Here is a 26,833-nt window from a genome sequence, read left to right on the forward strand (position 1 = left end):
AAAGAAAAAACCATCCAACTTCCTCTATCAGAAGTGCCCTAAATCGAATTGAACCCCTCACCTAAATGTTTTAAATAAAAGTTATAGAACTTCATATTATTAGCAATGAATCTAGTAATTGAACAAAAAAAAAGTGGAAACGTTTTTAAAAAATATCATAGGACTGAAAAAATTAATTAATAATTCAATAAAGTTCCACTTTTAGTTGGGTGATTTTGTCCAAAAGAACATGGTATTAAGAGAAAGTTAATCTGAAATAATATCAGTTTTTTCGATTTTTTGCCTCAGTACGCGCAGATTAAGCATGGGTAGATTTAACAAAAATATCGGTTACTATTCATTTACATGAGGATTTGGTTAGTTTGAATATGTTTGATTATTGCCTCAAGTTGACTTTTGTAAGTATTAACTTGAGATTTGAGGGTAGTTCCAGGTGATTTTCTGTAATGGATTTTCAAAGGATGTCACGACCTTTACTTGTTAAGGGATATACTAAAATTGAGTGGTTTGAATTCGCTTCTGATTCCTCCCCCACATGTAAACTATTTATCACGGAGGGCCCCAATGTGGATTAGGTGACTTGGAATAGGGAATTGGAGAATAATAGGATGGAAATTAATCAAATTGCACAAATCACTTAGTTTTTATTTTGATACAATCAAAATGTTTTTAAAAAAAAATTCTAAAACAAATTGATATTCGTAATAAACACAAGAATAAATTTAATTTGAAACATGTTTGGGCGCTGGTGACAAAGTTGTCAATGCGCCAGAAAAAAAAAAGAAGATGAAACATGTGCTTGATTTTTTTTCATAAATTTCATAGAATATTTGGCCCAACGGAATGCTATTCGCATTTCGAGTTTTTTGCAATAAATTATTTTTTATGTTGAAATATGTCAAAGCACCTAGTACTAAAATAATCTTACTTTTTTTGGTCGCAGAATAAATTTTTTAGAAGTGATTTTTTTTAAAATGTTCAATTATAGTCCGCAATCCGAAGAATGTGGTATTAATTCATCTTTTGATATGTAGACAAAAAGCACCTTAATTTTTAATGATATAGAAATGCCAAAAAATTTATGATTTATTCTTTCCTATTATTTTCAATTTGGTGTAAAGAATTCGACTTCATTTTTGTCTCAGACTCGCACAACATCTTTAACTCAGATAGCTGAGTTGAAATCAAAAACTTACTTCACGAACTTTATGCATTTTATAAATTTTAGACTCATTGATGGAACTAAAGTTTGTTTCGTATTTTACTTAGAATATTTTCTCTTACTTAGTGATACGAGCTAGTAAGAGCTAGTATTACGATCATTCCAAATTTAGTCGTATAAGCCCGTTTTGAACGCACCTTCACATCGGAGCTCAATTAATTATCTTTCGAAGAGCTGTTGCAGCAATGAGGTTTTCACTTCATGTTAATCTAATGCGTTATATATTCGTAGTGACTAATTTTTCTTCACTGATAAGTAGCGGAATGTCATGAGATGATCTTTTACTCAAAATAACCAGAGTATCAGAGTAATCCTTGATTGGAAGTTGTAGAGGTATTTATAGCATATAGGTATAAAATGCTACTAAATTTAACTAACGGTCTTATGTTTGTGTTGTACAGAAGATTATACCTGCAAGCCGGAAGAATTCAGGTGCCACTCAGGAAGATGTATCCCACAGTACTGGCAGTGCGATAAAGAACCGGACTGTCCGGACGAGAGCGATGAAGACCCTAATACTTGCAGTAAGTACATCTTCAAACTTCTTCGAGGAGGTAGACTAGGCACTACAATAGGGATCTGCTTCCTCGCGGTTATCTCAGCTGAGCCGACAACCGTATCCACAGTTCTCTATCATCCACAGCATACATAGAGCCAGCGAAGGAGTGACATCATATATGTCTGTATTTAAAAGAAACTCTAGTCAAGTGACATCGTTTGATTCAATCTCAGCAGTTGAACACAGTTCAGTTCTTTCCTTCTTTAGTTTTTGTTCCTCCTCTTTTAGTTTTACTGACGTATTTAGACGAACCCTCTTTTATTGTTGTGAGTAGACAATTGAGTGAAGGGGCCTCCTTCTTTAAATTTGCAAAAGTGCTCTCCCTTAGAGGAGTTGCAGGTTTTAATGGTCGAATAGCAAGAGAAGTAAGGAAGTTTCAATCGTTAATAAGTTAAATTAAAAGTAAAGTAAAGTAATTCGTATTTTTTCAGGCGGGCTTTACATACCAAATTAGGTGTCATGGTCGTAGGCGACTAGCAAACATACTATTCTACTTAGTTCTCACATTAAAAATGAAATAAACTCCAAGACCTAGATCCATCCATAATAAATCCTAAATCCATAATAAATCTTAGCATTGCGGGCCTCCCACTAACTAGGCTATCGTGGCACCTCTAATTCGTTAATTTTTATTATAAATATGTACTTTCTTGGCTGTATTTTGATCTACTTGATCTACTTTTGAAATGTTAATGCCCTTATTTATTTTGATATTTTTTTTTAATGTTATTTATTATATCCTAATGACGGGTCAATACACTTCTTATCTAGCAGTTTGACAGCATCTTCTTTGATTTTGTTTTATTTAAAATAAAGTGGTTCTTTCTCTTTATGTCATTTTGACATCTCTTGATTCAATTTTGCAGTAGAAGATAGTTCCTTCTCACGTTTTTTTAGTGGTTAAGCGACTGTTCTTTAAATAATTTTGTGTTTACATTAAAAATAGTTTTACTTCCAATAGCAGTGATTGAGAGACATTTCCAATATGTATCTAAATCTGGATTCTAGCTTCTACCTCTTAAGTTTCCGTGTTACTTTTAAGCAACCATTCAATATTTTGTCGCAACCAGGGCATGCCTGCCACCGTCTGCTTTGTTTTATAAAGTCCGGAAATGACCAATAATGTGTGGCACATAGTTTAGTTTTACTTTGTGCATGTCTAATATTCACTAATAGGTTCCAGAGAGGCTTTTAGACGTCACTGCGGACAATTTAACGCATGGAACGTTTTCTTTTAGCCCTCGCAAATACCTGAAGCCATGGAGTGGTATTTGTTGTAACTTGCTCTATCGACCTCTTATTGCAGGTATTGCAAAGTGCATTATTATTGATTTGACTTAGCTGATTCTGTGTTTACCAAGCTAACAATTGCAGCTTCAGTGTCGTGAAGGCAGAATGTTTTTATGAGTGCACTTATGTCGAAAATTGATTACCGAAACATTCAAAAGAATACAAGAATTCCATGAATGGAATCTCTTATCTTTAAATCCGTGTACAAATTTTCATTCCACAGTCTGTCAGTCTGCGTACTCAAGAAAATCATATCTCCTCCTACTACACCAGGTCTCTACCGACTTAAGAATCCCTAATGTCCTTGAGTCATGAGGACAATCGTTGTAGTGCTCAACTGACATCGTAGGAGAAGAACCCAGAACGCAGGTAGGGTTTTGGACAATTCCTTTGCGGTATCAAAGTAATAATGCCAGGTCAGCAATCTAGAACTCGTTACAAATTAACTTTGCGGCAAATTCGAAAGCAGATCTCCTAAAGCTTTCATTCCATTTTTCCCGCCTTTTCTTCGTTGCAATTGTTCGCTTGCAGCGTGTTAAGCGAGCTCGTAATTTTTTTTTTTAGCTTCACATAGCAGTGATGGTGATGTGATTGAAGGCTCAATAGCCTTCTTTCGCTATTCCGCTTCTTCATTTCCCGGCGCAGGCAAGTCCTAGAATCCATGTTCTATAAGATTGCATTTGAAGCCCCTGAAAATCAGTGCAGTGAGAAATACGAAATTTGGCAGCGAGTCTTCGAAAAAAGTGCAAGTGCGTAGTGCAAGATGTTTTGCGATACATTTTTGCTACGTTTTCATACTAGCTTTTATGCAACATTTCGTTTTCATTCAAAAAAATAAAGTGCTATGCATAAAGGCATAACCTTACAGTATAACAGTATAACCTTAGATATCTAATAACCTTTATATAAAAATTTAAAATATAGTTATTGGCGACCACCTGTTGTATTATTAAAATAATAATACTTATTAATTTTAATGGTACAACTTATGGTCGTAGTGAAGTCTTATTTTATTTGCTTTCTGTGTTAAGGTACTGGCCAACATTATTACATGGATATAGTAGTGTTAAAAGTTTTGCTTATGTAATAATAAACCGTATTTATCTATCTCAACAATTTTTAAACAGCAAAACAACAAAATTTGTGTGTAGTTATTAACTTTATACTTGTTTCTGGGAAAGTGAATTGTTTTTCACTTTTCTTCCTTTTATTTCAAAATCACGTATGAATTTCAATTATGTTTGTTTATCATTTAAATTCCTGGAAACATATCCAAGCAGTACATTTATTATATGGCACATACAATATATAAATTGAACAATATTAAGCTCTCCATTGAAATTTCAGACTTTGGTAAGTGCAATGCGGATGAGCTGCAGTGTTCCGCTCACGAATGTGTGCCCTTAGCATGGGTATGCGATGGCGTGCGCGATTGTAAAAATAATGTCGACGAAAAAAATTGTAGTAAGTAATTGAAGAAATTCTATTTTTAATTTAATGCTTGGGATTGTTCCTTTGTTTGTTCTGTAGAGGAGAAGTTGTGCCAAGCTGAAGAGTTTACTTGTCGAGCGGCGCCGGGTGAATGTGTCCCCCTAACGTGGATGTGTGATGATGCTACAGATTGTACAGATGGATCTGATGAGAGAGCATGCAGTAAGGCTTACTAACATTACTAATCAAGTAATTTAAAGTTTCAGGAAGTCTAGGTTTTTGCAGATTGTTTCATAGGTTGGAGACAATGACACTCAAAGTTCGTCGTATCTACGTTGTATGTGACGCCCATTCTACAATTACGGATGTCAGTATAGGTATAACATTAGAAATACGTGTATATTAACTGACACGTTTTACAATGGACGCCAGAGAATCGTGAATGGGTGTAAAAAGACAGACTAGACTCTTATTTTTATCTATACTCGGGAAAATCATAACTGATTTTCGTTTACCCAATATGCATGAGAGATAGTTAGAATGCAATAAATAAGGTATTAGTTTTCTAAAGTAAAGTGCTGCTTATCGCTTTGGGAGCACCATTCATATGGAATGAGCAAATGCACACATAGAAATTACCCATAGTAATAGACCTTATACTCAGGAAAACACCCATATTTATAGAGATTCTACAAAGTCTAAGCGTTTTTTTTTTTATTTTTTTTAGATCTAGATTTTAGCAACAGAACAAACATAAAAACACAGACATAAACATAAAGTTTTGCTCAGGTCGCTTGACTACTCGCTGTCTAGGGAATCTCGGGGCCGCTGTTAAACGGCAAGCGAGGCAAATGGCGAGCCCCGCGCTTTATGCTGTTAGTTGGAAAGTAAAGTCAGTTTAATATTTACAAAAATTATACCATGTGCCGGCTAATGTCAATTTTGGCAAACATATTTTACAAGCATTTGCAACCATAAAAAATCTTTTAAACCTGTTTGAAATACGTCGTAAATCGTTTGTGAGAGTAATGATCAGAGATGCGCATAAAATCTGCAAATCACAACTTTTAATGTGAAAGCTATTAACACATTTAGCTTGAAAATTGAGTAACTAATATATTTGTTGGTTTTGATTACCGTTGCATGTGGTTGCAGTAACCCATTAACTACCACCCTATTAAACTGGTGCGCCATGCGAAATATCTGTGTGTTGGAAAAAGTTTACTAATTTAACTAGCAAATGAGTATATTGAGAAATATATATATTTTTTTAATAGATAGAGAAGATAATTTCAGCTATTTTTCTGCAGATGAAACGTGTCGCAGCGATGAATTTACATGTGGTAATGGAAAATGTATCCAACAAATCTGGGCTTGTGATATGGATGAAGATTGTGAGGATGGGTCTGATGAAAAGAACTGTTCGGAACGGGTTTGCGCTTCCAACGAATTCCAGTGTGAAGACCATTCCTGCATATTGGCAAAGTGGAAATGTGATGGCGATTATGACTGCCACGATAATTCAGATGAAAAAGTAAACCTTTTTAATTTATTAAACATCTACGTGACCCTACCATAAATGCTGCTACGAAGTCAATCATATATAATCCGTATTATTATTTATTATGGTATTTTTTTTTTAACGAGGTATAATGGTGCACTGCAATCTTTAGTATTTATTTTGCTGTGATTACCTTATTATTATTATTTTGGCGCATCAACAGCTGAGGTTATTAGCGCCTGGAGTTTTTTTCAGTGCACTGCCGGCCTCCGGACAGTGTTCTCTCGTTACAGACAACACTGTCCATCACCGGAAAGTGAGCTGTAAGAAGCTCCTAGGAAGAGAAAATCTAAGGGTCAGCTGCTGGATTCGAACCCGGGACCTCCGCGTGGGAGTCCAGTATGCTAGCCTCATAGCTAATCCCTTCCCTTATTATTATTATTATTATTATTATTATTATTATTATTATTATTATTATTATGTAGTTATACACTGTGTTAGTCAGCATTACCTTTTCATTAACCAATATTGCTGAAACAGAAGGCCAATCCAGCTCATCAAAAAATTTTTAGATCACCTTATCCTCAGGGCTTTCGTTATGGGTTTGTTTTGTACTGTTTAAATATATATAGATATAGACATAGTTTATTTGTTTTAAGATACAATTATCTTATACAAAGAAGTTTGGTTTAATAATTATGTACAAACAAATAAGTTTTTCCCCCTCAATTTTGAAAAGAAATAATAATAAATAAGTAAATAAAATATATAACATAAGTAAATAAAATTAAGGAAATATAAATACAATACATTAAATTTTTGCTTTTAATAGGAATAAAAAATAATAAATTAAATTACTATGTTAAAAACTATTCATTATTTACGAATGCTCTCAATTTGAGCGACTCTACTGTGTAGAAATAGATATTATTCGCCTAATCTTTTTTTGATTTCCAGCAATTTTGTTACTTTAGCCATTTTGTCATTTACCCCATTCATATATTTTGCCTGATACTGCAATCTTAGAGGTTCATAAAATGGGTATTCTATCAAAAAATGGTCTAAATTTTTTGGCAATTGGCATTTGCGTATTAAATAATTCTCTGATCCTTCAAATTTATGGAGACCCCATTCCAATGTTGTTGAAGTATTTATAATTATTAACTCTCAGTTGGCGAATCAACCTCCTTTTAACTATATCTTGAACAAAATGTAAATATTGCTCTCCCAAACCAAAAGTTGTTAAATTTCGGTAATAAGTATTGTAATTTGACTATATAACTGCCTCAGTATCTAACGACTTATAGTGGTTTACATGCTGTTAATTATTTTCGAGGTTTTTCTTAACAACGTCTGGCTATCCTGATCCCACCGTATCTAATTTAGGTTTAATGACTGAACCAGTTATAGGACAGATCATTTCGCTTCAAGTGTTAACCGCTTTAAGTCTCTCATAACATAGTTTGGGTAACCTAGATGGTGGCGTAGTAAGCATTTTGTGTAGCCAGCCAAGCGAGCGATTTACCACTTCAGCTTCCACATGTCTCAGTCCTAATTCCACTCTCGCAAAATGCATTGGAGTAGTTCGAGGCCAATGATAAAGCGCTTTATAAAATCTATATGTGATCGATTCCAATCTACGACAGTGTAACGGGTCCCAAATTGCAGCGGCGTAAAGTATAACGGACGTAACCATTGAATTACAGAGCATCATTTATGTGTCAAAAGATTTAGATTTTATCTTACTTAAAATACGTCTGACATATGCTGCCGCTATCGTGGCTTTTTTAGTTACGGTATCAACTTTCTGATTGAATTTCTCCGACGAGGCAAAAACCACTCCCAATTATTTATAATTTTCTAATAATTCAATTTTTGTATTTTTAAACATATATATATAACCACAAAATTTAAAGAGTTTAACAAAAAAAGGTGAAAGGAAATGACGTAAAAGCTGTTGTTGATGAATATTATTATTATTTGACTATTAAGTGATTTAACTAATATCAGTAAGAATTAGCCCGATAAGCAAGAATTTTCTGAGCAAGTAATTAAAAAAACAAATGGCAGGACTACGAGACAGTTACATTCTTTAGATTGCAGTTGTCCATCCAATTCTCCTCATTGTTAAATTTACTATGGTAAATCAAATATAAACGGTAATTTTGCTATTCTTCTTCGAGTGCAGGTCCTACCTAGATAATGTTTTGTGCAGTAGATGTTTGGTTTATGAGGAGTGGGGGAACGGTCTAGTTAGCGTCCAACGTCGCCATTGACGTCAGTACAGCCATGACCGAGCAAGAGGTCCCTTCGTCTGTTGCGGATTATCATAAAGTTTTTAATCAATTAAGGCGTTAAACCGTCGGAAATTTTAACTCGTTTGCGGGCACAGTTTGGGGACAGTACACTGTCTCAGAATCGTGTGTTTGCGTGGCGAGAGAATTTAAGGGCGGACGAGAACGGGTTGAAAACGAAAGTCATGATCGACGCCCAAGGACAAGCCTTACAGATGACAATATTCGTGCCGTTCGAGAGCTTATTGAACGTGATCGTATAACATTCTCTCATGGGCTGCTGATACGTGGGCACTTCACGAGAATGTACATAAAATATGAAGTTGAGGGTTGAGGCAAACGTGCCTTTCGGAATCAAAGCCCCGCGACCAGTTACCATGGTGCCGCTAGGAGAAATACCGTTTGCCTTGACCAGAAGGATGGATTTGAGGCTAGTGAAACGTACGTGTACGAGTATGTTACGTTTTGGAAGGAGGAACTTACCTCTTCAACCCAAAAGCTCCAAGAGCCATAGGTAAAAGCATGTCCTTCCGAATAGCCGCCAGATCGTCATGTCTGGGGCAGCTTGTGTGTGTTCAAGGCCACAGCTGGGTTCCTAACGACCACCCAAGGGGTACCCCCCCAGTGCGTCCATAATTTAGGTCGCACGAATCCTAGACTAGCATCAGCTCTACAGAGCTCCTGCTACCTTTCCCACTCCCAAAGTCATGAAAATGAAAAAAGGAAACTTGAGCATGGAAAGAACAGCTATTTCCGTTGTAGAGATATTTACTTATCCATGGATATATTTATTTTTTAAGAGTCTAGTGTCATTCTAAAACTGTGAATTTTGAATTTTGTATCCCATTTTAATTGTAACAGTATTGATGGCAGCCCTAATAGATCTAGTTTTGTTTTAATTTACTTTTATTTTAATAATTATTCAAGTCTGGTATATTTGTACTTTCAGGGTTGTACAAATGCACCTGAACCGGTATCTTCATGTCTTAGTAAAGAGTTTAAATGTCCCGATCATTTGACTTGTATTCATCAAACATGGGTTTGCGATGGTGATCCTGATTGCCCGGACGGTGCTGATGAATCACCACAATTGTGCACCAATCTTACGTGTAGGCCAGATCAGTTCCAATGTTCTAGTAGACAGTGTATCCCAGGACATTTCCACTGCAATGGTCAATCAGATTGTGTGGACGGGTCTGATGAACAGGATTGTGGTAATTTACTTTATTGTGTAATTTATTTGGATTGTGTACTATTTGGTTACAAACATACATTTCTAAAAGGAAAGGTAAATATTTTAGATATAATTATTTTTTAAGAGTTTAGAATCATTCTAAAATTGGGAGTTTTATATCCCATTTTAATTGTAACAGTATTGGTGGCTGACAACCTAGACTAGCAAATAACTCGTCATAGCTTCTGCTACCTTTTCGTGACACTCCCTAAATCATGATAATGAAAAGAGAAACTGAAATGAAAAGAGCAGCCACTTCCGTAGTTGTATTTATATTCTATACTTGTAACAACATTAAAATATTTTGACAGTGTTCTCGGGCTGCGGACAACAACTATGTTGTTACACTAGCGTGTAGCTGGTTTAAATAGAAAAAAGTCTGATATTTGGAGGAATTTGTTAGAAAAACTTTTACTGACCGCATAATCAAAGATTATTCTGCACTGCGGGTCTAATTACATTTTCAAATTATAAAATATTAACCTTCCTCAAAATGATTCGATAGACTGAATATATCATGTCATTTCTATTTGGATTCTCTGACGGATTTAGTCTGGTCACTGAATATCTTTCTAGTTAAACTTATTTTGTAATTTTTTAAATAAATTAATAGCCAACATGACTAAATACTGTTAACATACTGAAAGGTAAATGTTAAGTGATAAGTATTTAGTGGCCAACGAATAAATGAATGCTATGTGTATGTAAACAGTTTATTAAATTAAATGTAACAAAAAGTGCAAAGCATTTTGTAACACCCTCCTATTTGAATGTTTGCAGTGGTACCAATGCCTACATGTAAGGGAGATGAATTTGAATGTGGAGCTGGTATGTGCATACTGATGGAGAAGGTCTGTGATCGACATGCAGATTGTCCCAATTCTGAAGATGAACCTGTCCAAAAATGTGGAATAAATGAATGTCTTGTAGATAACGGAGGTTGTACACATCTTTGTGTTGACACTCCAACTTCTTTCCACTGTCAATGTAGACCTGGCTACAGGCTTGTGGACAACTATACTTGTGATGGTAAGTTTATAACCGAATCTTTAATGCTTCCAATTATTGTTAAATCTTTTAAAAATGGTGAAAAAGTTTGTTTCTTAAAATTTTTGAAAGATAATAAAATTCCATTATCAACGAAAATGTTTGCAGAAATCCCAGACATGCCTATTTATGTATCTGATAATTTAATCCCGGAAGTGGCAGCAGTATATTAGGAAGCAATAAGTCTTAAAATGAAAAATGAAGTAAAGTATCTTTGGATAAGAAATGGTAAAATTTGTATCGAAATTTCAGATATTTCTGAAGTTGTCGTAATTAAAAATCAACAAGACTTTGAAACTTTTGTGAAGCCTAAATTATCAAGAAAAACTGTAAGCTACGAATCAGAGCGGTTTGAAAATAGAATATATAATTGACTTTAATAGAAACGAAAATGATAAACCTTAGTATAATAAAGATTGTAGGTTAATAAAAAAAGAATTGAAGAAAAGTTTTTACTTGAGTCGGAAAAGTAATTTTAAGTATAATTTTTTAGGATATTTATCTCTACCATTATAAATTGCATTTTTACATTATAAATTTAAAATGCTTTCTTTAAGTGATTACAAATAATTAATTCCCAAGTTTATGAAATTTAAATTTATTTATGTAAAACTTTGTACGATCTCCAAACTATGTGTATAAGGCAATTGCCTTAAAACTAATAAAGAATTAGATTAGATAGCCGAATCTTTTCTCTTAAAATTGCATAATTTGCCCAGAAAGTAATCGGAAAGGTCTATTGTGATTCCTTGGGGAATCATAAAGAAACATGTTTTTTCGTTTGTATGTTTTTTGTCCTTAAAAACCGAACAATCAGAACGCAACTGCTCATTATTCTTCTTTATTATTTTTTTTAATTTGGTATAAGTACAGGTCAGCTCTTTGTAAGGGCTGTAGGGTGACTACTGGCGCCTTTTCTGCCAAGCCCCCTACCAGCCCTCAAAACGTGGCTTCTGCCTCAACGAGCAATCAAACTCTCTAGTTGTCAGGATATGGCCTACCCGCCGACAACAACATACACATTGTCAGTCCTCCGCCGAGCAACCAGTTACACTTTTGCTGAGTTGAATAACACGAGTTCTTAAATAGCCTTTCTTATTTAGAAACCGGCTGGCTTGCATAAGAGAAAAAAAATCTGCTTAGAGAGCTCCCTTAGGTTCTACGTTTCTACCATGCGCTTGTACTGCCCTTCTTAACCAGAAACGCAGTGCCTAAAACTTAAAGCCGCGCTTAATTACATCGATTCTTGCACATAGCACAGATTCCCACTGTTCTAAGGCGTCGAACGCTCTACTCGAGCCATTCATGCATTCACCCAGCTAATGAAGATCAGGACTCATCAAATGCCCTTGCTGAGATGAGGGCCCTACTCTGCTCACTTCACTCCTCTGCACTCGACCTGATTAGTGTGTGGAGCACTTGAGTGGCTTTTTCTTACAGCCAAATAATTAGAATTATTATTCTAGTTAATAAATAACATTTTGAGCCAGTTATATGATCTGTGTTGCTGTAATGCCACTTCCGTTTTGTTCTAAAAAAATCTATCGTAGTTCCCTGCAGAGTCTGTTCACAAAATACAGGGTGAATCAGTAAGTAATGTCCATAGGCCTACTGTGTGTAGTACATCTAAAGTGGAGTTCAATGACATATTGGCCAACTTCATATTTTCCACTGTTCATGAGTGACGTCACTCCATTTTTTTTTTAAAAACATTACTTTTTTGCAATAAAAATGTTATTACTCAGAAAGTTTTAGTCCGAATTAGATTCTGATGACACGGTTAGAAATACAGGTAAATTTTCTAAAAATTGACACCATTTCGAAGCATAAGGTATTCTCCAAACATCCTCAATCTTCCTCCGAATACTGGAAAAATAAAAGTATTCGAAATTTTTTAGAAAACTCATTAGGCCCTTATGTGATCATTATCAGACCTAGGTGCTGGCACTTTTTATAAAAGTTCCCTTTTCTAATGGGCTTTCTAACTTTTCCTTTTACCGTACGAGAAATTACGTTTGTTTTACAAGAAAACGTGTTCACGAACACTCAGTAGTGTTAGTTTATGAATTTAAAACTCTTTTAGATGGAACAGTAGTAAATTTTAAAGTAGATTGTCTTAAAATAAGGAAGTCATAGGTTACAAATTGCACTTTAAACATTTATTTCTGTTTTCTCTGAAATATTTGAGAAAATGTTAGGAAATATTTTAAACAAGTACTATTTTTATAATCGATGGTTAATTTGCTTAGTTCCAAATAGGGTACAATAGAAAATTTTGAAAGACCAAGTCTAACAGATAAGGGAAATTTATTTGTAAGACACCTAGTTTTATCGGTTAGTACCTAATTCAGATTTAAGAATTACCTGTTTGTGGGTTCAAAGGGTTGTTAAGGCTTATTCACATTTTTATCTTTTTCAACAGTGCAGTTGTGTGTGAAATTGTAATTTTGAGTAAATACATAAATAAATAAAAGAATTTTTGTTCAAGTACTTGTTGCAAAAAGTGCCAGCACCTACGTTTGATAATGGTCTCATAAGGGCCTAATGAGTTTTCTTAAAAAATTCGATTGCTTTTATTTTTCCTGTATTCGGAGGAAGATTGAGGCAGTTTGGAGAATAATTTATGCTTCGAAATGGTGTCAATTTTTAGAAAATTTATGTCTTTCTAACCGTGTCATCAGAATCTAATTCGGACTAAAACTTTCTGAGTAATAACATTTTTATTGCAAAAAAGAAATGTTTAAAAAAAAAATGAAGTGACGACACTCAAGAACAGTGGAAAATATGAAGTTTGCCAATACGTCATTGAACTCCACTTTAGATGTACACCTATCCCCCGGTTTACACGGAAGATAGGTTCCAGAGAAAACCGTGTAAATCGAAATCGATGATTTTTATACGTAAAACCGTGTAAATCGAAAATAAACTAAATGTGCATAATTCAGTTATTTTTTGCAAAGTAAAATAAAACTAAATACATCTTAAAAAACATATAAATAATAATAGTGTATATAATTCATTTTACGTGTAGAAACAAGAAATATAAATTAAAAAATTGAACTAAAAATTTCATTATGAACTGCTATCACTTTCATAGACTCTTCGTTTTTTCTTTCTGTTTACTATGATGTCACTTTCATCACTCGATAGTATTTGGTGCAATTCACTTTCGTTGTTAGATGAATAAGAAGCAATTTCAGATCGCTGAACCTTCGTAATGAAATCCGTAATTAACAATTGTGTTTGGTTTTTGATCAAATCCTTATAGACCTCCTCATATCGAGTTCACTAAATCACATGAATATGTATAAAGTTTGATCATAAGAGCCCTGATATAATGAGAGCGACGCGTTTTTTTTACAGTTCCTGCTTCTACAAAATCGCGTTGCTATCATTCCACTAGTGCACACTTTGTCGACTTGATGAGTAACGGACTGGGACTGGCTTTCATTGTACCGGGACCTTAGTACATACAAAATAGGAATACACTTTTTGTACCACTTTTTAGGTTGGAATAAATGGAATTCCTAGAATTATTACTACCAATGTAAACAAATCGAACGGAATTAAAAAATGTGTGGAATTTTTTTTTTTCATTTCATATTTTAAAAACCGTGTAAAAGTGAAATCGTGTAAATCGAGTACCGTGTAAATCGGGCGATAGGTGTACTACACACAGTAGGTCTATGGACATTACTTACTAATCAGCCTGTATAGTCGTGTGAATATTATTAAGTTTGTAAGTGTGTGTACGTGTATGTGAGGTAGTTTGGCTGAGGGTTACACGTAAACCCAATTAAATCACTTCTTCTACCTCCGCATTCTCTATGTGTATCTCATGAATGAAAAAAATTAGATACCCGCAGCCCGACCCTTAAAGATGGTTTTAGAAGTATCAAATTCCATTTTACCATTACTTACTGTCCAATAAACTCACAATATATGCAATTTTTTTTTTTTTGCGTATATAATATCATGACAACTGTATTTATAATGAATATCATTATAAATAATATCATGAATGAATATCATGCTTCTATATTTATAATTTTGATTTCTTTTTGTTTCTGTAGATATTAACGAATGCGATAATCCTGGTGCATGTTCACAATCATGTATCAATGAAAAAGGAACATTCAAATGTGAATGTGAGGAAGGCTATTTAAGAGATCCGCACGATAGGACAAGATGTAAGGCAACCGAAGGTCATGCTAGTCTTCTGTTCGCAAGAAGACATGATATACGGAAAATATCGTTAGATCATCACGAAATGACATCTATTGTCAATGATACAAAATCAGCTACGGCTTTGGATTTTGTCTTCAGAACGGGCATGATTTTTTGGAGTGATTCTTCAGAGCAGAAGATTTATAAGTGAGTTATCCACTGTATTCGATTTATGCCTTTAAAGAAAGTATTGCTATTTTTGGCACTTTCTGAAATTGATTTTCACGAGAAATGCATGTTTTGAAATCTCTTGTGGTTTAAAGAAATATCCGTACCAAATGATCTGTTAACACAACGAGTTCTCTTGTAGCCTAAGTGTAGTGCTATCTATCCTTCCGTAGCGAGGTCCCTATTCTAGATGATCAATGAACATTAAACACTACATGGTATTTTTAGTCAAACAACTGGAAATTTAAATATTCTTGTTTGTTTAACAAGAAGAACTTATCATTTTATTCATAATAATTTGAGAGAAATATAATTTTTTTCTTGGGATTCCTAAGAAATTTATTTCGATGTATTAATTTAGGTATTTAGGTGTTAGATAATGTAAATTAGTAATGTGGTAAAAAACTAGACATTATAAAATTTCAAATAATGGTAAAGAAAATGTCCATTCACATAAGAATGTGATGAGTGTGTGTGAACAAAATATCTCAAAATAAACTTCGCAGAAAGTTGAAACTTTATTGAGCCCTACATGGGGATCTGATTGCAATCTAGTGATCAAAATCCTTTATTTGGAAGTAAGGCTTAGTTATTACACTTTTCAATTTTTTGAGATTTCCACCAAAATGATTTCAATGGTTTTCTTTAAACTTAAGAAATTTTTCTAAAGTTAAAGATTCTTAGGAGAGGGGTGGATATTCTTTTTTTTTTTTAAATACCACTTCGGTATAATGTACACCTCTGTTGCTTAATTTTATAAAGGAGGTTAAATAGCGTGATAGAATCCAAAGTTGTGGAAAATTCCAAAAATACCGGAAATACCACATTACTGAGTAGGATTTTTTACTTTTAAGAGAATTTTACGAAAAGCTTCCTTTATTTTCAATAAACTTCTGTTAAGGTAAAAAGTTTTTACTAGAATAATTTACATTGGGAAAAATCGTTATGGGTATTTTGAGGTTAAAATTTCTTAGAAGTAATTAAATCGAGCATAGTAGAAAAGAAAGTCGTGTGAGCGTGCACACCAGATTTTTCAATGACAGTTTTGATAATTTTTGCAAAGATTGGGTGCATACTGAATGCGCAGAATCCTTTCTCTGTTAGCAGCTGTATTTTGCGTAAGGTTAATACTTTACTTTGTATTAGCTTTTTGTTTGTTTGTTAAGCTTGTCATTGGCGTCCGAACTTTCTCAGTGCCGTTTCCGGCTGTGTTCTTTTGCAAAACTGCCTTCTAAGCTGTAGAGGCGAAAATTGAAGAGCAAAAATTGAAAGATAGCACGCCTTTTGAACCCGGAACGTCAGACTTTCTGGACCATCGCGTTATTCTTTCTTCGCTTCATGATTTTTTTTTATTTTTCAGGGCTCCTATTGATGAAGGCAGCGAGCGAACTATAGTTATCAGCAACGAAGTGACTATGTGTGATGGTTTAGCTGTAGATTGGCTGTATAGTCACATATATTGGACAGACACAGGCAAGAATACTATAGAACTGGCAAACTATGAAGGTAGCATGCACAAAACCCTGATTAGAGACAGCCTCGATGAACCGAGAGCAATTGCTCTGAACCCTCTTGATGGGTTTGTATATTTATTCTTAATATTATCCAATAAGGTTTTTTATTTATAGGATTTGCTATGCTACATTAGAAAAATAGTATTCTACTTAACATGGCTTAAATCATAGGCAAATCTTTCCTGAGGGTCTGAAGCAGAATTTTGCTGTAACATCCAATATTTGTTCGTATTGTGGGTAGTTTTGAACAGAATACCTCAAATGCGAAAAACAGCAGAATGATCAAGCTTATGATTCGGGTTGTATACCATTGAACCATTATCTATACATTAATCTGGCAGCACATGTCCAGCATATAATCGGAAATGCAACTTTATTGAAAGGAATTTCAGTTTTTCATAGTTTCTCTAAAATAGCCTTACGAGTTTTTTCAAAATTTACCTACCTCAGTATCCATTTTAAATATTCTTATTTGCAACATTTTCCCAGGAATTGGTTTCTCAGTAAACTGCCTTAGTTTCTAATTCCTGTGAGATTAGAAAAATATTGCAATCTTGTGAAAAATTTTATATCGGGTTTTTACTGGAAATATAGATACATTTTGATTATAGTAAAAAAAGTGTTTTTCAGAAAATGGTTTTGTTTGGACAATCTAGGTCAAGAAAAAAACTTGCAGGACGTTTAGACGTTTTGTTTGAATATGTAACTTCGCAACATGGCGCGCGTAACTTCGCGGACAAAATCGCAACAAAAGTACTACTTAACAGAATAGTTTTTTTTTTCACTTTTTTTGTTTTTTACTCAACAACGGTTCCAAGGATTTTTTTAAACTTAGGATACACAATTTACAATTATTAGAAACATTTTTCTAGCAATTTTCGGTTAAAGTTACTTGCCCGCGTAATGAAATGATGTGGCCCGTAATTAATTTTTCAGTATTAGCTATTTAACTTCCAACAATAGATTCGTGACACATCTTTATTTTTTAAAAAGATTTTATTGTAAACAAGAACAAGTACAACAAGATCAAAATTGAATGATATACATTTTAAGGCTGTGTTAGGAATAGCTACAAGTTTAGATTTTTTTTTTTATTAATTGGTTTAAATTACTTAGATTTATTCATAAACAAATTCCATAATAAAATTTTGTATACTTAAATTAATCGTTTTTATATTTAAAATTTTTTAATTTAACCATTTCGTCCGGCCCATGAAAACGTCTGTTGGCCACGCGTGTCCTAGAGTAATCTTTTTTTTTTTAATGATTTAAGGCGCGTCAACATTTAAGGTTATTGGCGCCCGGAGCTTTTTTCAGTGCACTGCCGGCCTCCGGACAGTGTTCTCTCGTTACAGACAACACTGTCCATCACCGGACAGTGAGCTGTAAGAAGCTCCTAGGAAGAGAAAATCTAAGGGTCAGCAGCTGGATTCGAACCCGGGTCCTCCGTGTGGGAGTCCAGTACGCTAACCGCATAGCTAATCCCTTCCCTTAGAGTAATCTATGGTCCCATCTCTTATGTAATATTGATGAAAATTAATTGAGTTGTTAAAATTCCAATTTCAATGAAAAAATTCAAGCGGAAGTGCCACTGAACGCATGGTTTATAAAAAATATATTTGAGAAAATACCTCCTATAAATTACAATACATTTTACAAAAGTAACATTTTACAAACACACATAACTATAATTTTATCAAAAAAAATTCTTTGAAAAATTGTAGTAATTGACAGTTCTGGGGAGGAATGTGGTATTCCTTAAAAGGTTAGGAAAAATTACTTTTCTTTAGAAGATACAGAGTTGCTAAAGCTCTATTTTCTTTTAATTTTCACTTTTATTGGTACTTTTTTTAAAAATGATTTTGTGATGGTTCCGAATTTTGATATCATTTATAACGTTATTTCTGTTTTGAGGGTTTTCTACTACTGGTCCATGGTGCAATTGCTTCTTAACGCTTTTAAAGTGAAACAATAGCATTTGTTCCCTCAAACTTTCGGCATTTAGCAGTAAAATAAAAATTATGAAGTAATTGCCAACTTTTTCAGGCGGGGCTTAACGTCCAACACCAAAGTCATTGCAGAAGTGATTTAGTTTACGTGTGGATTTGTAAATGCGACAGATTCTCTTTTTGAACAATATATTAAAAATTTTATAAGATATACTACCGTCTTCGTCCATAACCCCCTGATTCTAAGTGTGATACTTTGTCGTTAAAGCTACAAATAAGTGTTACTGTGCTTTGCTGACGGCTGTTGTGGTCAATCATCGGCTTTCTTTTAGGTAAAGAAGCTAGAAATGCGAGCCAAGCAATTGCATCCCTCCCTCATCCTTGTTTATTAGAAGAAAACAAAAACATTTAAAGAAAATGTATTACTTATAATTGCAATAGGAGAAGGTTGGCTCGTGTGAGTATTCATACCAGATTTATTATTTGATAATTTTCAGGTGGATGTATTGGTCAGATTGGGGCAAAGAGGGCAGAATTGAACGAGCTGGGCTAGACGGTTCACATAGACAAGTAATTGTCTCCTATGACATCCGATGGCCTAACGGTTTGACTCTGGATCTTGTTCGCAAGAGGCTATATTGGGTAGACGCCAAACTGAATCTTATTTCATCTGTAAGTTTAACTTAATTTAGTGGCGCTTTTTGTTACATAAAAAAATAACGTGCTTTGTAACGTTTATTTAAAACAAAAAATGACTTTGTTAGGTAAACTATGATGGGTCTGGAAGAAGAGTAGTACTGCGATCGACAGAGACGCTGCATCATCCATTTTCAATTTCGGTTTTTGAAGATTTTGTTTACTGGACAGATTGGGATAAACAAGCAATCTTCAAAGCCAATAAATTTGATGGGTCGAACGTCACCGCTATTACAGCAATCAGAATGGTGTGTCTGTTATTTAAATTTCAGCGCAAAACCCTTAAGCTTTATCTATTCCTTAACAATGGCGCAATCCATCTGAACGCCAAGCAGAACTTTTTTTCATTTATTTATATTTTGCAATTTTTTTGGGTGTGCTATATTTTTTTTTTTTTTACATATTTTCGGAAATTGTAACACTGAAGTTTCATAATTCGTAGCGTAAACTAATTGCATTACTTTTTATTTATTTATTTATTTTCTAACAGCGCATTGACTACTGGGGTCATTAGCGCCCAATACATTACTGTTCTAAACGATTTTGATATTAGATGATTTTGGTAGTAAGTGCAGAAGAAGAGTATAAGTATAAGTAACAGGTGCAGTGAAGATTTCCTATGGTGAGGCGTATTGAAGTTTTCAGTATGTCTGTTAAAAAGCCTGGGATTCCTGAAGTTTATTATCAATTTCGGTCGAGAACGTGAAATCATAGTCAAAAAAAGTAATGCCAAAGTGTTAAATTTATTAGTGGAATAATTTAATAATCACAAAATGTTTTAAGTTCAGTCTGAGGTAGTTTTTTCGCACAACTGAACTAATTTGTTTTTGTTTTTTTTTCATTCAATAACTTCAAAAATATTCAAATCATGTGCGTGTTGTAAGAATTAGGTACCATGAAAAATTGACCAAATGTCGTAATCTATAAAACCCGAAGGAAATCTCTCGCACCCAGTTTAATGCAAAGAAAGGTTACGAGGACGAATTAAGTTTGATGCAGTTAAATGTAGACAAAACCGTGTGTTTATAATGATTTGCCACAAAATGGATTTTCTAGCAAATCTAAAACAGTTAAGTCATAAACGTTTTTTAGTTACTTGAAGTATTAATCTAAAAATTACAGAAAGCTTTAATTTTGTGAGTAGTGTAAGTAAAGTTCAAAGGTAAATGGTAAATACTTTCACATGTCTCAGTTAAAATTTAGGATACGCACTGTTTTTTCTGTCCAAAACATTTTATTTAGTGTTGAACTTGGTTTTTGCAGTAGAAACTTACTCCTTATATCTCCAAATTTATTTGTTACCATTCTAATGTATATTGTTTAATTTTTAACAGCTTCAAAACCCAATGGTAGTACATGTATACCATCCTTATAGACAGCCGGATGGTGCCAATCATTGTGCTGCAGTAAATGGACATTGTTCACATCTGTGTTTACCTGCTCCACAAATAAACCCACGTTCGCCGAAAATCTCATGCGCCTGTCCAGATGGGCTGGTGCTTATGAAGGATGGACTTATGTGTACAGATCAAGGTCAGAATTAATTCATATTTTTAAGTTCAATCATTTGTGCATAAATGGGTAAATGCCATCGCCTACTCAGAGGTCTTATGGTTTCAATACGCTTGGACCTCAAATCAAGTTTAAATTAAATTTTCTCTCCAGTCTGTCGATTTAGAGGGAGTAAGTCTTATAAAACTTTAAAGGCAATAGTTATTTCTTCCACGCATAGTCGAATTGGGCCCACAAGCCGGTAACACTCACACAATCCAGTTCTTCTTAACATAATTACTCTCTTTCATTGTCACGGCATGTGCTTCCTCAATCAATAGAGACCCTTAAGGAACTCTAAGCCAATCAGGTGTTTGTACTTCTTGTTGGAGTAATTCTGTAGTAAACAAGCAGGTAACTACTAAACTTTTCACATGTGTTTCTACGAATATTTTTACCATGTTTTAATGACTGCAATTTTAAGGCATTTCGTTAAGTCACAGATCTGATGGGTTCCATTGGAATAGGGGCCTAGCAATCGATTTGCATCCTTATTAGCACTAAACTCGAAAAAGGAAAATTTTGCTTTGGCCACCAGTTCTTGCCAGAATATCCAAGAAATCCCAAACCGATCTTGAACTAACTTGTCTGGCTTTACTGCTCCCTATTGCTAAGAAGACGAGACTCTGCAAATAGCGGTCTCTACTCTCTTATCATCTCAGGAGCATATATGCAATAGGCAATGCCTTTAGTTTTCTCCACTAAGATCAAATTAGAGCATGCTGTACTTTCAGTTAGCTTAGGTGTCACGGTTTGGAAGGTTGAGACCGCATTAGATACGATCCTGAAGGCATCCGTCACGTCACGCTCAAAAGGCGTTTTTCTCCGTATTTCTCTAGTAAAATGCTGGGAGTGATAACTTGATGCGAAATGTGTAAAAAAATTAAGTGAAGTGCGAAGGGCAAGTTCATCGGAAAATCGTTTTACATAGTGAGTAGAGTTAAATGGATGGTATTCGATTGCAGAAGACATTTCTTCGGACAAGTAAAAAGAACTTTACTTTCTATTTAAGCTTAAGAAGTAACCTAAATTGAAGCATTCAAGAAGTGCGTTGTTTGTTTATATTAACGAAATTTTTTTGTTGTCCTTGGCGTTTTTTATTATTTTTTTTTAAGACACGTTATCTGATGTATTGGCGCTTTTTTAGTTAGGACCTTTTTTCAGTGCACTGCCGGCCTCCGGACAGTGTTCTCTTGTTACAGACAACACTGTCCATCACCGGACTGTGAGCTGAAATAAATTCCTAGGAAGAAAAAATTTAAGAGCTAGCAACTAGATTCGAACCCGTGATCTCCGCGTTGGAATCCAGTAATCCACCATTAGCATTCAGCTAATCCCCTCCCTTATTGGCGTTGTTATTATTATTTTTAAAATTACTGAAGTGGAGAAGCAAGCTAAGTTTTAAAGTTTATTTATTTATAATTGATTTTGCTCTTATTTTATTTATTTATTTATTCATTTGTAATTGTTTTGGCTGATATAGCTTGGGTTCAGTTGTGGGTTTTTATTTGTTTTCAGTTACAACTAAACAGCCTGTGACGCCGACTATTGCAACCGAATCTACACATAAACCGACACCTGTAATTATCAGTGAGTACAGTGCGTCACCCCACACATTATCTTTGTTGCTAACACTCAGTTCCCTAAACAAGAATACTAACAAAAAGGCTTTGGTTACTTTCATTTAAAAGTTAAAACTTTTAATAAATAGGGCGCTAGTTTAACCAAACAGTAATACTGGATAGATGTTTGGATACAAAATGCTGGAAGATGTCGATGATTTTTTTTTCAGTCGTAGCGTGCTTGTCAAGTGTGAGTCAAATTCCTTTACACAAAACTGATGTTGTCTGTGCGACTCGCCACACATTATCTTTGTCGCTAACACTCAATTCCTTAAAGAAGAATCACGAAAAGGCAATGTGTAAAAATGCGAAGTGGGTCAGTGTAGCGTATGATAGCAGCTTTATGTGAAAGTCTTCCTGCCCATATCTGATAAAACCAATCTCATTGATGAGAATCAGAATATTGTGTGACAGACCTTTGTTGTAATTCGAAGTCAGTTACAAAAACGTGATGAATGCCATTTCTGTGAAGAGTTTTAGGTTGTGTGTGATAGAAGCTTTATAAGTTGAAATCACTCTACACATAAATGATGAAGGAAATTCCTGTAAGCCAGTAGTGTGAGTGGCTGAAGCTTTATTTATTAGTGGAGGTAACTCTACACACAAGTTTGCACACTTTGAGCACAGAGGCTTTATAAGTTGAAATCACTCTACACATAAATGATGAAGGCAATTCTGCAAGTCGATAGAGTGTGAGTAGATGAAGCTTTATTCATAAGTAGAGGTAACTGTTAATACAAATTTGCACACTTTAAACGCAATTTGTGCCAAGGGAGTTCAGTGCGGCATAAGTGGAAGAGGTCGTTCTTCACATTCCTAAGGAACACAATTTCTATGAAGATAATCAGTGTAGTGTGTGATTGAAACTTTATTAAGAGGCACTTAACAAGTCTGATTACCCCAACTTCTCAATAATAAGAGAAGTATCAATTGTTGTCTAAATGTTAAAGCTAAGATCAAGTACTAACAGGCACCGCTTCACATGAGAAAGACTTGTGTATTAAATGTCTATTAATTAAGATTTTATTAATTCTTAAAATATTAAAGCACACTAACTAATATTTAACGATATGTATATTGTAAAAATTCTCTTAAATTTTGTAAAGCTTAGCGAGATATTTACTGATCTAATTTTTAGATTGTCATTTGGGACTTATTCTGTTCCAGATCACAAAGAAGATCGGCCACACGATATGTTCGATGAGGCGGATAGTGGAGTAATTGCCAGTGTTGTCATCGCTGGTATATCGGTGTTTCTAGCTTTTGCCTCGATGGTAAGTTTGTTAGAAATCATCAATCATTGAAAATATTAGTTTTATTATTATTATTATTATTATTGTTATTGATCGTAACTACCGTAAGAGGAATTATAATTACAAACTTGGAATCTCGTTGATACCATCAATGTAGCGATAGATAAGGCCAAAATCGGCTAACTGAAAGTGTTAGCACATAAATCCGGATGGCAGTCAGAAGTCAATTTTGTCATTCATAGGTTTATTTAAAAATGACAAATGCGCTATCAGTCTTTTCGCTTTCAAGGCATTAAACTTTATTTCCAACCGAAAAGCTTCTTGTAGAAAATAATTTAATTAAGTTGGACTGGATCGCCTCACATCTTTTAGTATCCCTTCTTTTATTTTGGTTTTCAAATAACACAACAATCATATTGCATGATGCTTCGGATATTCGAAAATATAAAGAGAACACGCATAGGTTTGGGGTCAGTGCGATCTCAGTGTGTTTAGTATACCATTATTTGATTGGTAGTTTCTATTGTCGTTGTCTAACAGTCTTTCTTTCTGCAGATCATTGATGCAGACGGAAAATAGTCTTGGTCCCTGGCCCTGAAACTGGTGTTCTAGCGACTTTATTTTAGAAAACGAAGTTAATTTAGGTTTCTTGGACTGTCACGTTTCCCACAAAAATATTCGTTTTTATGTAGTTAATCTGCACAATTTCAAAACCAATTAACATTTAATTAAACTAGTAATTTTTATTACAGTAGCAATTCTTTAAATTCTAACTTACAAAATTTATACAAACCTAGAGTTGAACTAATGGCTTCAATGCTATTAACGAAGCTTCTGAAAGAATTGGGAAGATCCAGCTTTTTGAGAACCTCGTCTGAGGATTCCTGGTTTTTGAAACAATTAATAAAAAAAAGTGAAGGTCTGTCTAGTAAAGTTGAAAAACTCTAAATTCAAAGAAACACGTTACGTTTATTAAAAAAAAAAACAAAAACGGAAAACTGGAAATGTTTGGTAAACTCGCACTACATGTTTGTATATAAGGCGGACAGGTATTAATGCAGACCTGGTTAAGAATATTTTCGATGTTTTTATAAAGATTTAAACATTAAAACAAAATTTTTCAAGTTTTTTTTAGAACAATATTTTTTAAAATACCGGGCCCTTTTTAAACTTGTACTTTAGTGTTTCTCATGAAAGACTTTTTATTGCTGAAATGAACTAATGTAATACAAGTACCTTTTGTTTCATTACAGATTGTATTCATTATCTATCGGCACTACCTGAGAAGAAACGTAACGAGTATGAACTTCGATAATCCAGTGTACAGGAAGACAACGGAAGACCAGTTTTCTTTGGCTAAAAGCCACTTTCAAACTCAGCGTATTTATCCGGCTACTGTAGCTGAAGAGGTTGGTTTCATGTTTTACAATATTTTCATGATTGCTATTGTACATTTACTTTCGTTGCATTTTGATGAATTGTAGTACAGAATGATGTCGACGCTTTGATTGAAAAAGTTACTTTTCAACTGAATTTTCAGTACAGTATGTTAAAAAGTCCATAAACTCAGACTAGTTTTCAAGTTGTAGTTAATTTTAAACAAAACGGTCTGTAAACAAATATTGATAACATCTCTTGTTTTTGTGGTCGTAAGATATTAACTTAAAAGGTTGATAAAACAACGAACGTCCTGTTTCGAACTTTTGTTGACATTATGCTTGGTTATCTCATAATTAAAACTTCCTGCTTAACTATCAATCCAGAAACAAGCTTGTCACTTCAGGTCATAATGCTGGGGTGTGGTCTCGCTTAAATTGGCCAGCACCGCTAGCATTTTTAAAAAAGTGAAGTAAAGTAATTGCCTATTTTTTCAGGGGGCTTTACGTCCAACTACCTAGGGGTCGTGGACAGATGCGACTAGCAAACATACTTTACTGTAAATTTCAAATTTGCAAAGTCACCATTACGTGTAAATGATCAGTTCTATTAGATTTTTTTTTTTTTTTTTTTTTCTTAATAAACGAAGTTTTGATTAAACTTTTAGTGAACCGTAAGGACTTCGTTTGTGATAAGATTTTTCGGCAATGGCCAGAGAAAGCATGTTTTGAAACAAATTTCTCTCAGAGAAAATTTTTTAGCTTCTCATTTCAAAGTAATTGTCCTTTATTATTTCATCCTGAAATGGTTTTTCTAACCATTACTAATAAAGGAAAACAAATTGCAATTGTAGAAATTCAGGTGATGCTGCCAAAAATTGAAAGCATAAGGTAAAGTAAAGTCAAGCTATAAAGTCATTTTTAAAATTAAAGTTAGAACACTTGAATTCCAAACTTTTATAATAATGTTCCCTGATAAATTTTTCATTTTGATTTTGTCTTTCATTTTATTGGTTAAAAAATAAGATTGGTGTCTTGCATAGTTTTTTCCTAATTTTTTATTCCAGATTTCTTATTGTTTGAACACTTTCAGTAAGAAGGTCTCTTTTATTCATTTACTGAAATTTATAAATTAACTGTCGAAAAATTGAAGATTCTTATTTCCTAGTACACCGTTTCTGATATTCTGTATATGTAAATTTAAAAACAAAAAACAATCATTAATTCATGTACGGCTATTCCCCTAGAGTTAATGTTAGATTGTATGTTTGTTAACAGGGGCTGAATGATTTCTTGGGGGTAAGTGGAAAGTCAAACAAGAAATGCATGTTTTTCAATTTTTGAAAAATAACTGAATGTTGTAACTGAAAAAGCATCAAAATATTATTAGTTTGTTCGGTGTTGATTTCCTTTGGTACTGTGAAAGTGGCACCTGTGTAGCTTTCAAGTTCCCTACTATCATTTTGGTTTTGTTTTGTTTTTTTATCCCATCCGAAACATATGAACTCATTTAATGTATCATAAAGTACTTTTTTTTTGTGTACGTGTAAAAAAAAAGGCTTATTTTCTTAATACTAGTTCAGTTCCTTGATCTGTGCACATGAAATTCGTCTGTTTGCAAATTACGTTCATTTTTAGTCTCTATAGAGCGTTTGTATGTATGTTACGCTCTCCTTAAACAGTCAGTTCATTTGTGAGCTTGTTTTAGGAAACCGCGGCCGTATATGTCATGATTTTATTGTTCAGTTACTGCTCGATTTTGGTTTTTAAAATTTAATGGTGCTGATACGACTTATGAAAGAAAGATAGTAAAGATAGTTACTTCTTCAGGAACTCCTCTTTTATCTCCTGATCCTTCGGAGGTCAACTAATTCTTTGGTAGTCGCCGAGAGGGATTGT

At 34.0% G+C, this 26,833-nt stretch overlaps 1 protein-coding gene across 6 annotated transcripts in view; it reads left to right on the top strand.

Annotated features, from left to right (window-relative positions):
• The window catches only part of LOC141461705 (low-density lipoprotein receptor-like), a 66,336-nt gene that overhangs the window by 23,474 nt on the left and 16,029 nt on the right, over window positions 1-26,833 (top strand). For 2 of the 6 annotated variants that reach the window (XM_074142954.1, XM_074142958.1), the window contains 14 exons: window positions 1,624-1,746; window positions 4,419-4,535; window positions 5,813-6,036; window positions 9,247-9,511; window positions 10,312-10,560; window positions 14,652-14,952; window positions 16,334-16,552; window positions 18,934-19,108; window positions 19,201-19,380; window positions 20,467-20,665; window positions 22,202-22,273; window positions 23,473-23,579; window positions 24,812-24,967; window positions 26,213-26,233. In XM_074142954.1, the coding sequence (XP_073999055.1) occupies window positions 1,624-1,746; window positions 4,419-4,535; window positions 5,813-6,036; window positions 9,247-9,511; window positions 10,312-10,560; window positions 14,652-14,952; window positions 16,334-16,552; window positions 18,934-19,108; window positions 19,201-19,380; window positions 20,467-20,665; window positions 22,202-22,273; window positions 23,473-23,579; window positions 24,812-24,967; window positions 26,213-26,233 (2,408 nt within the window). Of the gene's footprint in view, window positions 1-1,623; window positions 1,747-4,418; window positions 4,536-4,601; window positions 4,725-5,812; window positions 6,037-9,246; window positions 9,512-10,311; window positions 10,561-14,651; window positions 14,953-16,333; window positions 16,553-18,933; window positions 19,109-19,200; window positions 19,381-20,466; window positions 20,666-22,201; window positions 22,274-23,472; window positions 23,580-24,811; window positions 24,968-26,212; window positions 26,234-26,833 lie in introns of all 6 variants that reach the window. The other 4 variants (XM_074142953.1, XM_074142957.1, XM_074142956.1 and 1 more) reach the window with 3 other exon arrangements.

This window comes from Rhodnius prolixus, unplaced genomic scaffold (genome assembly GCF_049639745.1).
Source record: "Rhodnius prolixus isolate KJV_2025 unplaced genomic scaffold, Rpr scaffold_12, whole genome shotgun sequence".
Classification (NCBI taxonomy): domain Eukaryota; kingdom Metazoa; phylum Arthropoda; class Insecta; order Hemiptera; family Reduviidae; genus Rhodnius; species Rhodnius prolixus.